Source organism: Citrus clementina, unplaced genomic scaffold, assembly GCF_000493195.1.
Source record: "Citrus clementina cultivar Clemenules unplaced genomic scaffold, Citrus_clementina_v1.0 scaffold_9, whole genome shotgun sequence".
Lineage (NCBI taxonomy): Eukaryota > Viridiplantae > Streptophyta > Magnoliopsida > Sapindales > Rutaceae > Citrus > Citrus x clementina.
Window position 1 is genome coordinate 2,183,831 of NW_006261964.1, and position 17,615 is coordinate 2,201,445.

The window sequence follows — 17,615 nt, forward strand, 5'->3', positions numbered from 1 at the left end:
TAAGTGAAGATACATAAGGATTAATAAAGGATTCAACCAAAATAGCATTAGGAAGAAATAAAGGATTAGGAATTGAAAGAATAATTGAATATATTGCTAGTGAATTTTTAGGAGAAGATTGGTTACAAAACTCAGAAAATGAATCAAAACGTGATAAATTAGAAGCAAGAATGAAACTAATAAATTTAACAATTTGTAATATGTGTTTTGTTAAAGAATATACCTGTGAATTTTCTAAATACTATTATGCCCAGTTTATGAGTCATGAAGACCAAAATATTTATAAAAATTTGTACTATTCTAAACTTCCTTACCCTTAGAATGGATATTTTACTAATGAATATGAAAAATATACTAGTAATAATGAAAATAGACTCCCAGACACATTAGGATCTAGAATAAGATTTTTAAATACAAGATTAAGTGAAATATGTATTCAAAGAAATCTAATAAAAAAGAGTAAAAATATTACAAAAATATATTGTGAAAAAACAGAAATGCCTACTCAATGGGGATGTTATACACCTCATAAACGGCACAGAAAATCTTACAAAAAAGAAAAAAGATATAAGAAATATAAGAAATATAATAATTTTAAACGAAAATATAAAAAGGCAGGAAGAAAATATTATAAAAGAAAATATAAAAACCAAAGAAAAATATTAGATAAATCCAAATGTAAATGTTGGAATTGTGGAGAATTGGGACACATCAGTACAGATTGTACAAAAAAGAAAGTTAGACTTTTAAAAGAAAATTTTGAAAATATAGAAAGTGATTTAGAAGAAATAAGTAATCTCTCAGAATATGATGGAAAAGAAGTCTACATGATAGAAAAATCAGAAGATGAATCCGAATAGGGAAGAAATAATGGGAAATGAAAATGTAGAAGAAATAAAAGAGATAGAAAAAGAAGAAAATAAAAGTGGATATAGTCTTGTAGCTAGAAGGACTTAGAATAATAGTACCTTGTTATATAGATTCATTTATGACCACAGATCCAGAAAAACATATAGTACTAGGAAATAGTTTTTTAAGTGATTTAGAATATTACAAAATTGAACCAAATAAAATAACTTTCCTTATACAAGGTCAAAGAATAGTTTGCGACACATGTTAAAACAAGCTTATGTAAAATACCCTATGTCTGTTTATATCCAAATAAATATACCAGAAAAAGACATAGATACTTGTGCTTTAATTGACACAGGTAGTGAAATAACTATTATGAAATCATTTTTATCTAATAGATGGGAATCAAATGAAAAATTAAAAATTGTAGGAATTACTGGCGATAAATAACAAGTAAATCAATCCATATTAAACTTTGAAATATTATTAGGCCGTAAAATAATTAGTATTAACCAAATCTTTCAATATAATAATCTAGATTGTGATATACTTTTAGGAAATGACTTTCTACAACAATTTCAATATTACCAGCAGACTACATACATGATCACCTTAAAAACCCCTTGTAATCATATTTTACGCATCCCTCGTGAATTTCGACCCTACAGCGTTCAGCCAGCCCAGTGTAGTGATAAGCACATTTATGAAAAATATTATTTAATACAAAAAGGTCAGAGTTATAATATACAACTAGAAACAATAAAGTCACAACTTGAACAAGTTTATAGAGAAAATCCGTTAGCATTATGGAAACCAGATCATCCTAAAGCAAAAATAGAATTACTTGAAAACAGAATCATAAGATTAAAACCCATGATGTATACAGAGGAAGATAGAGAAGAATTCAAAATCCAAATAAAAGAATTATTAAATTTAAAACTCATTAGGAATAGCAATAGCCCACATAATAGCCCAGCATTCATGGTCAGGAAAAGAGCAGAACAAGTGAGAGGAAAAGCAAGAATGGTAATAAATTATAAAGAACTAAATAAATACACAAAATTTGATGGATATTTTCTCCCTAATAAAGAGGTATTGATAAATCTTGTAAAAAACAAGACCTATTATTCAAAATTCGACTGTAAATCAGGATTTTGACAAATAAAAATGGAAGAAAATAGTATTCCTTATACAGCTTTTAGCACCCCACAAGGACATTATGAATGGTTAGTAATGCCCTTTGGACTAAAAAATGCCCCTCAAATTTTTCAGAGTAGAATGGATAAAATATTTAGAAATTATAACTATATTATAGTATATGTTGATGATATATTAATAGCATCAGAAACAGTGGAGGAACATAGACACCATTTAAAAGAATTTATTAATATATGTATTAAGGAAGGTATAGTATTATCTAGTAAAAAAGCAGTTATAGAACATAAGAAAATAGAATTCTTAGGAATGATACTCGACAAACAAGGCATTAGACTTCAGAGCCATATAGGAAGAAAAATAATCGAATTTTCAGATAAATTAGAAAATAAAGAACAAATACAAAAATTTTTAGGTTGTTTAAATTATGCAGAAGGATTTATAAAAGATCTAGCCAAAAAGAGAAATATACTTCAGAAATTACTAAGAAAAAATAATACTAGAGGATGGAGTGAAGAACATACAGAAACTGTAAAAAATTTAAAACAAGAATGTAAAAACCTCTCAGCATTGAGATTACCTAACGAAAAAGATAAATTAATAATTCAAATAGATGCATCAGATTTATATTGGGGAGCAATTCTGAAAACTGATATAAATGAAATTTGTAGATACACAAGTGGAACATTTAATCAGGCACAAATCAATTATCCAGTATATGAAAAAAAACTCCTTGCAATATACAAAGGAATTAAAAAATTCTCATTATTTTTACTTCAAAAACAATTTATTGTAGAAACAGATAATTCTCAAGTAAATTCTCTTATCAATAAAATTTTACCAAATGAACCTCAACATAGAAAATTACATAGATGGCAAGTTTATCTATCTTATTATAATTTTAAGATAGTACATATAAAAGGGACTAACAATTTCCTTGCAGATTTTCTAAGTAGGAACATAGAATTTGGAGAATGAATCCCGAAGCAAATAGAACTATCGGGAAAATAAAAGCCGAGATACAAAGACTCAAGGCTGAAGCATCTGACATAATTGATGCAATACAATACATAAAAGAAGCTTCTGAGGCTCATGAGAAATGAGTAAATTTGTTATAGTCATACATAGACGACTTAACAAAGACACTCTCTATAAACACGAGCCCAATAGAAACAAACCCAAATATAGGAAGCAGTAGTGGACCCTTCAGAGAAGATAAACCAATCTCTGACCCAATTCCGAATAAAACCATATCCATAGAAGTTAAGTCACCAAAATCAGACCCTCCAAAAAAGTTTATTCAAATAGACAATCCTTACATGGAAGAAGAGGAGAAACCCCTAAATCCAAAAGAAGAAGACTATAAACAATTTTCTACATGGGTATATTCCACTTGTTCTCATAATAATACAATTTTTAAAGCACCTGGAAAAAATATGTACCCCAGGATGATTGTTACAAAAGGAGCAGACCCACTCCTTGTTGGGAAAATAACAAAATATGGCTATTTAGACTTAGTATATCCTGGTGTAGACCTTCGAGAAATAGCCAGCCTTGATGATTTACTAATAAAAGAAATCTCAAGATTTGCCCAAAAAAGACCCATATACTTGAAGTTTTACACTATAAGCCCAGAATACTATCAGAATATAGAGTACCAGGCTTTTTATATGATTTCTGTAGGCCATATTACAAAAAATTTTAAAGTCGAAGTAGGAACAGAATATACAAATGTTCCTCACATAAATGAAGCTTGGATCAGAACACGGAGAGCCAGAGGAATAAAAGCCATATGGAGCATAGCTAAGGATTTATATAAAAGAAATTTCAGATCCATCATTAAATTTCAAAATTACATCCTTATAACTTCTGAGGATGGTCATACACCTTCAAATCTGTTATTGGATTTCATCAACGAGATAAGTACTATGCGTTTCCCCAGTAGCAGCAAAACCACAGAGCAGGCTTATCAACTCATGGACATAAAGCAATGACTGACAAGCTATAGCCGACAACATAAAACAAGATAAAGTTGCTTGACAAGATAAGGAGCATGAAGATAAAGATGCTTGACAAAAAGATAAGGCATATGATAAAGCTACAACAAGACAAGATAAAGTTGCTTGACAAGATAAGGAGCATGAAGATAAAGATGCTTGACAAAAAGATAAGGCATATGATAAAGCTACAACAAGACAAGATAAAGTTGCTTGACAAGATAAGGAGCATGATAAAACTACAACAAAATGCTTGACAATGATGTAAAAGCCCAATAATACAAGGGCAAAAATGTAACAATAATGTAAAAGCTCAATAATACAAGGGCAGAAATGTAAACATAAACCCGAGGTGACTTGGGATATAAATAAAAGCAATAAGCTCTAAGAGCTTATCATTCAGCCATAACTCCATTATCTTCCATCATCTTCGTTCTAAAATGATCAGCTAAAATCTCTTTTCAGCTCAGAATCCTAAATCAATACATCACTAATCAAAAACAAAAATCACCATAGAAAGGAAAGGGAAACCTAAATTTATTCAAAATTCCTAAGCACTACGATCGTATTCCATACAGTAAGGCCACTCGAGTCCGCTGATCCCGTTGAGGCAAGGAGGCCGTTGAGGGAATAAGGACAACAAGGCTGCAGGTCACTGGAGAAAGATCATAAGGCAAAGGAATAAGAATAACTTAGGTAATAATTCTTAATCCTTATCTGTTGGTGGAAGTTTGTTGATGAGGAGATTTATGGAGGAAGAGCTAATTTTTTGAAGTGAAATATTTTGATGAATAACGATATCTTATTAGGAAATTCTAAAGAATATATGATAAACCCAACAACTAGGATAACATATAATGATTATACAATGATAATAGACTTTAATTTAGGATCATTTAAACAAAGTTCTTATCTTTTAAATAAAGACGAACTTGTTAGAACAGAAGAACTACAAGCAGTGTATAAGCTTGAATTACCAAAAGAAATAAAAAGAAAAATTATAAACCATATAGAAATAAACACTTTAAAGCATAACATAATTATGTTAACTGTAGAACAAGGAATTGACATATCCTTGGCATATGTAAAACATGGAAGTAGAGAAATTGGACCATCATACATAAATTACTTAGAAAATTCAGATAATAAAGAACTTGAACTATAAAATATATACTATAAGGATTATAAGGTATATAGGCGAGCAGCCCATGACGTAAATTGGATAGACGATCCCGACTGGGCGTTAGTATCCTCTGTACTTTGGGATAACAAGCCACGTACCTATAATCAATCTATAATCATGGAAATTTATAATGAAATCAGGTATTACACTAGTAAAATAAACAATAATATATATTTTATAAAAGTAGAAATATTTTATTTAGAAAATGTAACAGGAAGTTTTAATCCTACATATATTTTGGAAACTGATAATAATTATTATGACTTATATGTTCCTACTCTTCCTAATACATTCCCTAGAACAATTAATATAATACATGAATTAGCAGATTGTAGAAAGTTTTGACATACACATAATAAATGCAATATATCTTTTTTGTAATACTCAGTCATTCTAAATTTTAATTCTCAGTCTAAATTTGATATTCAGTTTAAATCTTAGTTAATCTTAGTTTTGTTTAAATTTGTTTAAATCTTAGTTTCATCAGAAACACGATGGTATCAGAGCCATAACTAGAATCATAACTCTTACGAATTAAAACTTTGATAATATTTTATTTCATATAAGTCTAATTGATGGATCCAATACAAACAATAGTTAACAGCATATATACTTTAAAAGTATATAACAAAGAAGAAATAAAAAACCTTATAATGGCTTTAAAAACTGATAAAAATAATATAAGAAATATAGAACTCGAATTAACAGAAGAACTTAGAGAAAGGCAAATAGACACAACTGGAGGAGAAATATTAATAGAAAAGAAAATGAAGTTTATAGATGAATTTATAAAATTTCTAGTATATTGGTATAAAAAGGAAGCATTATGAATCATAATCAACATGCATTTAATATAATACATGAATTAGCAGATTGTATAGATCATATGATTTTAGGATGGGAAAACATATTAAATACATATATAACTCTAAGAAATTAGAAAATAGATTTACTAGAACAAGAAAGAATATGAATAATAAATTTAGGACCAGAAATCTACTCTGAAATTATAGATTTATATGAATTTGATAACCATTTAATGTTATTTAAGGAAATAAACAAAATCTTAGAAAAAATAAGAAATAGGTGTAGAAGGGATGGAAGAAATCAAATACATCCACAATTGTAAAAGTTAAAAAATAAAAGGACCCAAAAGAAATTAGCCAAAGAAGAAAAAGACAAAAATCGTAAGATACATTAATCGTAACTTAGGCATTCCCAAGTATTATTGGTATTTAATTTTCTTTCTCAAACTGAAATGAAAGTATTTTTGTTTTTGAAATATGAGTGAAGTTGACGTTCTTCGAAATTATCTGATAATAAATATCAGTTATAATTTTATATAATATGAATTGTAATTTAAGTAATAGTCTCATGTAATTCAAAAATAAGTTCGGCAGCACAAAGAGATCAAACATGGTATATGTATTTGCCATAAGATGAGTAGAGGATCCTAAATTGAGCTCGAGATCTAGTGCTGCTAATATTTGAACTTGGATTATGAAAAAACAGTTCCTTTTAAGAAATTCATTTCGAGCTCACTCTCCTTTCCTTTAGAACCTCACCCACCAATTAAAGAACAAGATTCAACAAAAATTATCAAGCAGCTAGAATGAATCTTCCATTCCTTTCGCAATCAAGCATTTCTTTATCATGCCAGATAATACAATCCACTTTTAAGCAACAAAATCACCAGTTTGATTACATCGCGAATTTTTAACGTATCAAAAGTCTCTGAAATTTTACTAATAGCACATATCCTGGTCAATTCAGTTCACTCAGCGTGCAGGAGACTCCAAATTATATTATTTTTTGATCTCTTCGTGCCTTATATCAAATGAGAAATTAACTTGGTCATACAATAAGCAGTACTTTGAATATACTTAAATGGGATATAATATTTGGCCACGAAGCTCGCATTCAATTTTTAAAAAGATTTGTGAAGTCCAATGACAGTGATTAAACAAATGAAAGAGATCTTAACTCGTGAATATATATATACCCAATAACTAACTAATCATATACCACAGCTTACGAATTCGAGAGGCCTTAAATACATCTGCTGTTATGGCGTCCCTCGATAACCCAGCATCCGAGCTAAAAAATGAAACTCCTCGACCTAGTCGAGTAATCTATTTTCGCATTGACATTGCTCTTAGGATCTTATTGTTTGTGTTTTCTTTTGTTGCAATTCTTCTCATTGTCACTAGCAAGCAAACAAATCTTTTCCCGGTGCCCGGAACAACTTTTTCAGTGAAAATTCCGGCCAAGTTTACTTATTTTCCAGCCTTCATGTAAGCAATTGATTGTTATTGTTAATGGTGACAATAATAATAATAACAATAACAAATTTTTCTTGCTTACAAAAGTATTAACGTACATCTTTTATGTAGATATCTTTTCGTAGCATTGTTAGTGGCTTGACTGTACAGTTTCATTACAGCACTCACATCTCTTTCGGCAATCCGCAAGCTAGCTTATCGGAAAAGGTTATTGCTTCTGATTGCATTTTTGGACACGGTATGCACACTCTCTTAACTTCTGTCACAGCACAGATGCCTGTGCTAGTTTCATCATGTTGAAATTGTCCCCATGATGCAGTTGATGCTGAGGGTGGTAGCTTCAGCAATAGGTGCTGCACTAGCAGTTGCATATATAGGACTTAAAGGCAACAGTCATGCCGGATGGAATAAGGTGGCCAATGCTGGTTACGACAAGTTTATTAAACACACAGCAACTGCCATTGCTCTCTCCATTTTTGCTGTCACTGATCTTGTTACGCTCACCATGCATTCCACTTAAACCCTTTACAAAGGGGTCCACGACTAGATATACCAAGTTAATATCCAAATTCCAACCGCCTAATCTCAGTAATTGTGCTGATGTATGTCTATAGTTCTTTGTCTTTGATAAGGTCTACATGTGCAGTTTTCCAGTCCTTCAATTTTAATAGTATCTTAATAAGTTCAATTGGTTTCATTTACTCTTTTTAAGGACTTTAAAAATATTGCTTCAGTTCTTCAGATAGCTATTTTCTGCATCGACTCAATTGACAGAGCTCGAACCAGCCTTAAACCATTGAAGAATTTAGTAGGAAAACAAACTAGATTCAGAAAATAAGCCAAAATAGAATCGAAGTTCACAGGGTCTGCAAGTTAATATGTCCTGCATCAAGCACTTTACATGAAGAAAAACTAGCAGGGAATCTTCTTTATGCACAAGGCAGAATAAAACAGTAAATTTGATAAACAAGAGTATTAGCATTTTTAATCTAATATGAGTTCATTGAAATGATACACAGCTTGCATGATGATTACAATAATCTCATCATCAAACAGAGAACTAATTGATTCAAACTTGTACCACATTCCTCTGAAAGCTTGCAGTTATGTTATCATTTATTTTTATTTATTTATTTATTCTTAAAAGCAAGTTTTTTTACTTTAGCTTAAGCCATTACAGCCATAACCGATACTAATGACGTTAGATCCTCTATCTGGAAAGATAGCAAACGAACAACCTCTTTTAGAGAAGACATGTTAATCAAAACACTCAGTGAACTGGTCCTGAGTCTAAATATTAGGTTAAACTGGTGAGTTAGTATGACTACATGGTCCTGCTCTAATCGAACAACATCATAGAACATATGAAAAATTTATGGAAGAACTCATGTTTATATAAGCATTCTGCAACCAATGGTTTCATAATAGGGACAACCACAACCATATTAAATATAGGTCGTTGAAGATTATCATATTCATACTTCCACAATTGAATTTCCAAATTTGATTTCTGAATATCTTTACAAAAGTATCTCACGATAATCCATAAATCAGTTAGATGAGTTCCATTTGTAGAAAACCTCATACCTTTAAGAAAGCCATATTACAAAACCGGTCATCTCATTAGAGCACTCTAACTTACACTTTTACCAGAAAACAGGGTCTAGAAAATTGTTTGTTCCCCTAGTTCCTGACCCGCCATCCCTTCCCTGAGAACCCTTTCAAAGAATTCCTCCAGTGTGTCCTTGCCGTAACTTGGTGTCTTTTCAGCACTATATTCACCAGTCTCAGGATCCAAAATCAACATACTCTCAGCCGCATAATACCTTCCTATTTTCCCAAACTCAGCTGCGTCTTCCAGAGAAGGAAAGATCTTGACAAGGAAATCAAGAACCCCAATTGCAAAGTCCATGATCCCAATTGGCACTTTCAAGAACTTCGGTTCCTTCCCCAAAAGTCTAAATAGAATCTCCCCTTGCTCTAATGGTGTTAAAGCTTTCCCTGGACCTCCAATTGGCAATATTTGATTAATCTTATCTTCACTCAACACACAATCTGCAATAAATGAAGCCAGATCTTGCTCACTAATCGGCTTACAAGCACACAACTTTCCATCTCCAAACATTACATAAGGCTTCCCCTCTTTCACCAACTCAACCTGACCCCCTAAACTTTTAAAGAATGCAGTTGGCCTCACAATACTATAGGTGAACCCACTATCTTCTTCGGCTACTTTCATCATTTCAGCCTCAAATTTCAGCTTTGCACGCTGAAACTCAAGAAGGGGCTTCTGCACACATATTGCAGAAAGCAATACAAAATGTGAAGCCCCACAATTCCTACCAGCAACAAGACTGTTCCTACTTGCCTCATAATCAATTTTCCACGAATCTTTCACGCCACCACTGCGACTTGCAAGACAAGACACAACAACATCTATTGAAGTTCCTAAATTTTCCAACGATTTCTCCAAAGACTCCAAATTGGTCACATCCGAAAAGCAAACACTGGCTCCTTGCAACTGATTCAAGGTCTCTTCTTTATCATTTCTACCTCTAATTCCACTTTTTTCTCTAGCAATGGCTATAACATTAAAGCCCCTGCTGACCAATTCTTTAACCACAAATTTTCCAATATACCCAGTTGAACCCAGCACTAAAATGTTAATATCCTTTGGATTCTTGTTTCTAAATGAAGATGTGGTGGCTTCAACAGCTGTGGAAGCTGTAATGGGGTTGAATCTTTTACTGCTAGTGCCAAGCTTAAAGGGTTGTGATGAATTTACATGATAATCTGATAATGTGTAAGGTGCAGATTTTACCTGAGTTTGATTAATAAACTGAGAAGACAAACAAGTTCTGCTTAAGATTTGACTCTTCGGTGACTGGATACTAAACATATTGAAGGAGAAGCCAAGTGACATTTTAGTGCTGCTGTTATACTTCTAAGAAAATTTGCAGCAGAAAGAAAGGGAAAATTTGAAGCTTTGGATTGTGGGTCTCACTGAAATTTGGTACAGGAAAGAGAGCACTGTGAAAGAAAATGTGAGGCGGGTGTTTTGGGAGCTTGTGGCTTTCATGGCCGTTGGTCGTTGCTATATCAAAGTAGAATCTACACGATAGGCGGATAATATTGTAATATAATTTTATTTTTTCCTTGCTTTTTAAAAGTGCAGAAGCTGAATGAAATTACGGGTGAGTTTGGGAATAGTAATACTGTAATTTTTAAAATAATTGATGTTAATTATTTTATAAAAATAATTAGTTATAAATAAAATCAGTTAAGTATTTGGTAAATTTTTTTTTTCAGAAGTATTGTTGGGTTTATAAAGCAGTTATGTACGTTTGGTAAATTTCACTATTAAACTGTTGAGAGAAAATAAATTATTAAAATGTAGATAATATAGGATAAAATTCACTTGCACATATAAAAATATGTACATACAATATTTTTAATTATGTATTAAAATAATTTTAAATAAAAATAAAATCTATAATATATTGATTTTAATTTTTAATTTTTTTGTCTTAAAATAATTGATAATTAAATTTATAATATAGTGAAATAAATTTAATAATAATTTGACCAACAAATTGATTTTAATAAATTTATATTGATGAATTATAAGAAAAAATTATTAAAATATTAATTTTGTTTCTAATTTGAATGAGAATAATTTTGGGTTTAGATAATAATTTTAAGGATATTTATGAAATTGTATTAAAGGATAAAATTAATTTTCAAGATAAAAATCTAAAAGTTATTCCTTCTCTTCTTTTCAAAATCAATTGTAATAGAAATACTGATTTTGACAAAAGTAATTTTGATTTTTTTTACCAAATACTAAAATTAACTTCTAAATTTTTAAAATTACTTTTAAATCTCTCTAAAACAATTTCAAACGGACCCTAACCATGGATCTATGTGACTCTAAAATTTGGGCGGCGCACAAAGTTTATTTATCATTATTCTATAAGAGACCAAACAACTAGTTTGACTAATTTCTTCAACATAAAATCTAAATATTTTTTTTAACCAAATGTACAAACGCCTAAGTCAACTAATATACAAGAGATAAATTAAATAATTATCTTAAGAAGTTGTCAAATGCGACAATAACAGAGTTTCTCAGTGATTGGTACTTCAAATTGAAATTTTAAGATTTCTCCAAAATAAAATAAGTCATGGCACAAGAGTCATGCCCAAAGTAAAATAAATCATATTAGAAGAATTATGTGTAATACATGTCTATCTTGAGTTAATGATAATTTAGTAACTTCATGTGCATGTTTAGAAGATACACATAAAACTTTTTGTAAAATTCTACTTTTAAGACATTTAAATAATTGTAGAAATTTTATAGGGCATTAGGCCATTAGCTGTAATTACTTTTAGAATTGGACCAATTTCTCCTTAACAAATAAGCACTTGGGCCAATAAAATCCGACCTAATGGAGAGATAATTTGAGAAGTGACAAAACTTTTAAGTTGTCTAACAATATGTTTTGAATTGTAGATGTAGTTTGTAGAATAAAATCTCTGTGGCTAAAAGTATACTTTACTTTGGTAAAATTTAGTGGTAAAATCTCACTTTTTACCGTAAATTTTCATGCTGCAAACTTAAACTTGGTGGAGCTTTGATTTATATTGCAATTGTATAAATTTTTGAATTCATAGTACCCAGATTGTAAATTTAATTAGATTTTTTAATATACTTAAAAAAACTATTGAATTTCAATTATGTGTTAGTGCAATAATTTGTTCAATAATCATCAATGCTATCAATATTTAATACAATAATTTGTTCAATAATCATCAATGCTATCAATATATTGAGGAAACATCCATCTACATATATTTTTGACATTAAGCTCTTATAGTTCAAAAAATTAATGAGTCATTTGTTTCATAATTCAATTGACTATATACATAAATACAAATTTAGTTGCAAATAAAGTTAAAATAAATAAATAAAATAAACGAAAGTCAGCACAAGAATGGAGTTTTAATGAAAAGATTACAAAAGCCACAAGATAACAACAACATTGAAGGGAGATAAATGCGCTTAAAATATTTAGTGCGGTTGGTGGGAATTAGCAAAACCACCACTTAATACAACATTAATGGCTGATGTTAAAAGCAGCACCTCCACAGCTTTCTTTTCATATTTCTCTGTTTATTTTTAAATTTGTACCAGTAGTGAAATATAAGTAACTTCATATTTACTTCAATGAAGTGAAACATTTTGGTCAGCTTACAACAGCATCATATAGTGGCTCAACAAGTAAGCATCAGAAACTTACTTCAGCAACAACACAGAAAGCAAATACAACAACATCAAGAATAAGAACTCAATCAGAAGTTTTAGATCATTTTGTACTTGAATTGTTCAGTGATTAATCATGTTGCTTCCTATTGATCGACCCTTCACATGGGTCAAAAAATTTCAAAGCTTGATACCCTTTTAAGGTAAAGCTTTTTTTTTTTTTGTTCACAGATCAAGTTTAGATTTTGTTTAACTGGGTGTTGTCTATAAGTTGATTCTGTATCTGGGTATTTATTATGGAGCTAGGCCGAATGGTTTTTGGATTAAAGTTGAGATTTTGGGACCCTTTTGGGGTTTATTGAATCTGAACCGAGTTGTGGATTGTAAATTGTTGCTATAGGCGATCTGATCGAGTGTGGTTTTTGTATATAATAATTTAAAATGAGGCTCTGTGAATAACTTTTATTGACCTTCAATTCAGTATGTGCAGTAAATACTGTGTCGGTTCAATTCATTGGGTTGTTGGTTAAATGTGTATGGATGGATAGATAGAGCTTGATAAATGAGCTGATTTAAAGACTATCATATGTTTCGCACCTTCATTTACTTCTTTTTCTTGGTTATTTAATAGATTATTCTTTCTTTCTCAACAATTTTATTGCCTGATTTGTTGACATGTTAATTCATTATTCATGATTTTACTATGGACTGGCCTGAAATGGAGAATCTCTCATTTTAAGGTCAAGTGCTCTCTTAAGATACTATATAGTATCGTCGTGTTAATTCATTATTCATGATTTTACTCAATTGAAACTGTTTTGCCTTGCCATGTTAAGCATATGATTGTAATGAGCTAGTTACTGTAGCGGGAGTATTGCCATTCTCCGGTTTCTTGTTGGGTTGCTTGAGTAGTTAATTAGAATTTGAAATATGACGCTTTGAGTTGCTATTATACAGTTCCTAGATGGATGTCTAGTTTTTTTCTGCAGAAAATTCAAACTTCTGTGGTTGGGATAGTTGACTCCTTGTTCTTCTCTAAAAGATGCAGTGAATCTTTCATCTATTTTTTTAGATTCCCTAGTGGTCGTCTGGAATCACAGGGATGTATAAGAACCAGTTGCAAGAATTAGCTCAGAGAAGCTGTTTCAACTTGCCGTCTTATTCCTGTATACGAGAAGGACCGGACCACGCCCCTCGCTTCAAAGCCGCAGTTAACTTTAACGGGGAAACATTTGAGAGCCCAACCTTCTGCAGTACTCTTAGACAAGCAGAACATGCTGCAGCTGAGGTTGCACTTGATGTTCTCTCAAAGAAAGGCCCCTCCAAAGTGCTAGCTGCAAGAGTATTGGTATATGCTTAACTCATTTTTTTTTTCTTTTTTGCTTCTCTTTATTTTATGTTGTCGCTTACCTAGCTATACTGAATTATTTAATAGCATTGATTTCTCACTGCTTGTAAATGTATGTGCTGTGCATAATATTAGAGGAATTTATGAACCTGAAGATGTATGAAATTTCATAATATTAGAGGAATTTAAGTTTCAAACCTACCTTTTACTCATTCTTAGGTGTATTTATAGTGATGCCAATGGTTTGGCTTTTGTTCTTAGGAGGCTGGTACCATATGTCTTCCTATCTTTTAAATTATGGTAGTTTATCCATTAACTTAGACTATAACTGAATGATTTTTAGATGAAGATTTAATGTTAGATGACACTAATTACATGGCCACATGGCTGGTTAGTATGTCTTTGGCGGATATCAGAAGACTTTGTTTAAAATGTCAACCTTTGACCAGTGTAAGTAATCATGGATTGACTCCTGTTCACCAGGGAAAGGGCGAATTTTGGGAAGAGAAAAGACTTCATCTCATTTTCTAGTTCTTACCAAAGGGCAGAGTATTGGATGAGGCTTCCATCCAGTGTGCAGCAAGTTGGCTTAATGAACCTCAGTAGACCACAAAAGATAAAAAATGTGCAACCTTTTATGTAGACTTAACTGCCAATTCAAATGCTGCTCTCACCTTGTACAAAGGTTCAGTCTGTAATTATATTTGAAACCCTTATCTTACATCTGAAACAGTAACCCACTGAAATGTTAAGCAAAATTATTTCGGTTGGCTCATTTTGTTTTCTGCATGAGTTGGTGCATTTTAGCACCACTGCAAAACTAATCCCTGCACAACTTAATGATCTCTAAAACACAGGATGAAACTGGAGTGTACAAAAATCTTCTTCAAGAGACGTCTCATAGAGCTGGGTTGAAACTGCCAGTTTACACCACTGTCAGATCTGGACCAGGCCATGGTCCTGTTTTCTCTTGCACAGTGGAGCTAGCCGGAGTGAGTTTTACGGGAGAACCAGCTAAAACAAAGAAGCAAGCTCAGAAGAATGCAGCATTAGCTGCTTGGTCGGCCTTGAAAAAACGTATGTTTTTTCCCTTTTTTTTCCTTCTCTTTTCAGAGTGCTGTGGCTTTGTTTCTCATGCCCGACTACAAGGCAATATGTTAGCTTTGCATGGTTAGCTCATCCTATAAAAATCAGAAAGAAAGAGGGGAATAGCACTAATCAAATGCCATACTTTCTTCTTTCTTTCTCACTCTTCTATCGTTTTTATTCTATTCTTCTTCTTCTTCTTCTTTTTGGTCTTCAACCTCAATGGAACAATGACATTTATTAAAATGAATGTAAAGGAGAGAAAAGAAATGAAATACTTGGAACTGTTGCATGTCAGGGTCAGGATAGATGCTTTAATGCATGTTAAATCCATTTGCAGCAGATTTTTTTTTCCATTCTTTTATTTCTAAAAGAACTTATGCGTCATACGTCCAATCTGATATTTCTTGGGGTTTGCATGCAGAGGCAAAATCAGCTTTTTCATCCTCTTCTTTTTCACCTCCTTCATCCGAGTCCGGAACAAATGATGAGCAGGATCAAGCAATTATTGCTCGTTATCTTGCTACTCTAAAAGGGCCAGAAACAAACAATTCTCAACGAGAACATCGAACTATTGGGGTTTCTGCTTCCATTCGGAGGGAGGTAATCCCATATGGTGATGCTAGATCTTTGAACTCTTTACAGCACCAAAATTGGCACTGCATTCCATTTTACCCTCAATTATCTCTATACCAAACATGTCCCCAAGAAAGAGTATTCCGGCAGCAGGAGAACTTGTTGGCCCTTTCATCTTTACCTTCCCCTTCCCCTAGACCTCAAATTTTTCCATTTATCCGGTCCATGTTCCAGCCAGATCATGGATATTATTTTCCATCACTGGTTGAACAACCTGTTTCCCTCGTACCAGAAATTGGGCCATTTCTCTACTTTTCAAACCGCGTTATGCCTGTTCCGGTGAGGAATGTTTCCCAAGTCTCCATACAAGAGATAGAAGAAAACCCACGAATGGAAGAGGATTGGCGTAAGGGTGATGGGGGTTCTGATTGTTGGCAAAACAACTGCCCTTCAAATGTACCGAGACTCTCTCAAAGTGAAATTCCAAATTCTTTGGTTTCTTTCAACAGTCAATCGGAACAGAGAATGCAGGAGGGCCTTCAAGAGAAGGGTGAAGAGAAGAGTGTCAGTTCTGCACCCAATGCTGAAATCTCAAACCAGCTGCAGCGCAACCAAACTGAACAGTATAATTGGTTTTCCCCTGGGTTCATTGATGCCAGATTTAGACCGACAACAATAAGCAAAGATGGGGACAAGTTCCGCTTGCAAAATACCGTTAGCTTGGACAACTTGCAGTCTGATATTAGGCCACGAAACTCGACTATGGTAAGTTCTTCAGGATCAGTTAGAGGTTCCGTACCACCTTCATTTGCAGCTCCTACGACAATCAGAGCATCTGCCACTGCATCCACTGCCAGCCTCAGACCCCAAAGTTCGAACCCTCTTGTGCGTGCTCCACCACCCCGGAGAACTGCAGCTTCATTTTGTTCATCAAGACCTTGGCCAGAAGGAATGAGGAACCAGGGAGGCTTGCCTTCAAGGCACTACATGGCACCAGCGGTTCATATCCGATCGGTCGTGCCCGTCTGCTCGGCTCCACCTAGTAAGAAATACCCAGATCCCAGCAGGGAGAAGAGAACTGAAGAACAAAGAGGGGACATTTCAGCTACATGTTCAAATTTTAGTAAGCTTCAACTATAAACAGCAGATAGCCAGATTATTTTCGAGTCCTTGTCTATCTTTCTGATCAAGTCAGTGAGAAAATATAATTTTGTCAATTCCTTATTTATAATATATATAGTGATTGAAAAATAAAGAATTAATATAAAATATCTATTCTTTTATATCTTATTTCATAAGGTATGTGTTAATCGCTTTCTTACCAAAATCAGTTCTTGCTTCATTCTTTAGGAAAAAAAGGATGTGTTGGGCTTCGTTGAAAATGAATAAATGTAAGAGAACAATGTAAAAATCAAAATACATTCGAACTCTTTTATAGAATCATACGTCTTTCTAAAAAAATTTATTCTCAATTATTGTCGGCTTCATGCGTATTTATTTTTGACTAATGCCTACCATTACAATTTCTTTATATAAATTGATGTAACAAAATAAATTAGTTAAATAAAAAATTATTCAAAATAGATTGGTCTCATTATAAGCACATACTTAATTAAAGAGGTTCTGGTAGATTTTCAATCAAAAATTAATTAAAATGCAATTCAATAAAAAATGTAAAAAAAAAAAAAACTATTATAGAACCGACATGTCATCTGAATTTTACTTTGGAGTAAAAGGTGTAATACATATCATCTATAATATATAATTTCTTACCCGACATGAAATTCAATTTTCACTCCACAGCAGATCATTTGCTCCCTTTCTACAAAGAGGAGGAGAACCTTTACTTCATGTCGCTTATTAGATAGTT

At 32.3% G+C, this 17,615-nt stretch overlaps 3 protein-coding genes across 5 annotated transcripts; 2 read left to right on the top strand and 1 right to left on the bottom strand.

Annotated features, from left to right (window-relative positions):
- Positions 1 to 7,254: 7,254 nt before the first annotated feature.
- Positions 7,255 to 7,989, top strand: LOC18032429 (CASP-like protein 1D1). The gene is made up of 3 exons (XM_006419600.1): positions 7,255 to 7,481; positions 7,620 to 7,707; positions 7,789 to 7,989. The coding sequence occupies exons 1-3, from the start codon at positions 7,255 to 7,257 to the stop codon at positions 7,987 to 7,989; spliced, it is 516 nt and encodes a 171-aa protein (XP_006419663.1).
- Positions 7,990 to 9,052: 1,063 nt separating this feature from the next.
- On the bottom strand, positions 9,053 to 10,556 carry LOC18032428 (divinyl chlorophyllide a 8-vinyl-reductase, chloroplastic). The gene has a single exon (XM_006419601.2). It carries the CDS (start codon positions 10,390 to 10,392, stop codon positions 9,133 to 9,135), a length of 1,260 nt encoding a protein of 419 aa, XP_006419664.1. The 5' UTR covers positions 10,393 to 10,556; the 3' UTR covers positions 9,053 to 9,132.
- Positions 10,557 to 12,430: 1,874 nt separating this feature from the next.
- LOC112100755 (double-stranded RNA-binding protein 2-like) lies at positions 12,431 to 16,966 on the top strand. 3 transcript variants are annotated; one of them, XM_024190262.1, is made up of 4 exons: positions 12,431 to 12,938; positions 13,778 to 14,083; positions 14,941 to 15,160; positions 15,594 to 16,966. In XM_024190262.1, the coding sequence occupies exons 2-4, from the start codon at positions 13,838 to 13,840 to the stop codon at positions 16,883 to 16,885; spliced, it is 1,758 nt and encodes a 585-aa protein (XP_024046030.1). In that variant the 5' UTR covers positions 12,431 to 12,938; positions 13,778 to 13,837; the 3' UTR covers positions 16,886 to 16,966. The 3 variants fall into 3 exon arrangements, with proteins under 3 accessions (XP_024046030.1, XP_024046063.1, XP_024045994.1); XM_024190295.1 differs by having other exon boundaries at positions 13,808 to 14,083; XM_024190226.1 differs by lacking the exon at positions 12,431 to 12,938 and having other exon boundaries at positions 12,946 to 14,083.
- The last annotated feature ends 649 nt before the right edge of the window (positions 16,967 to 17,615 follow it).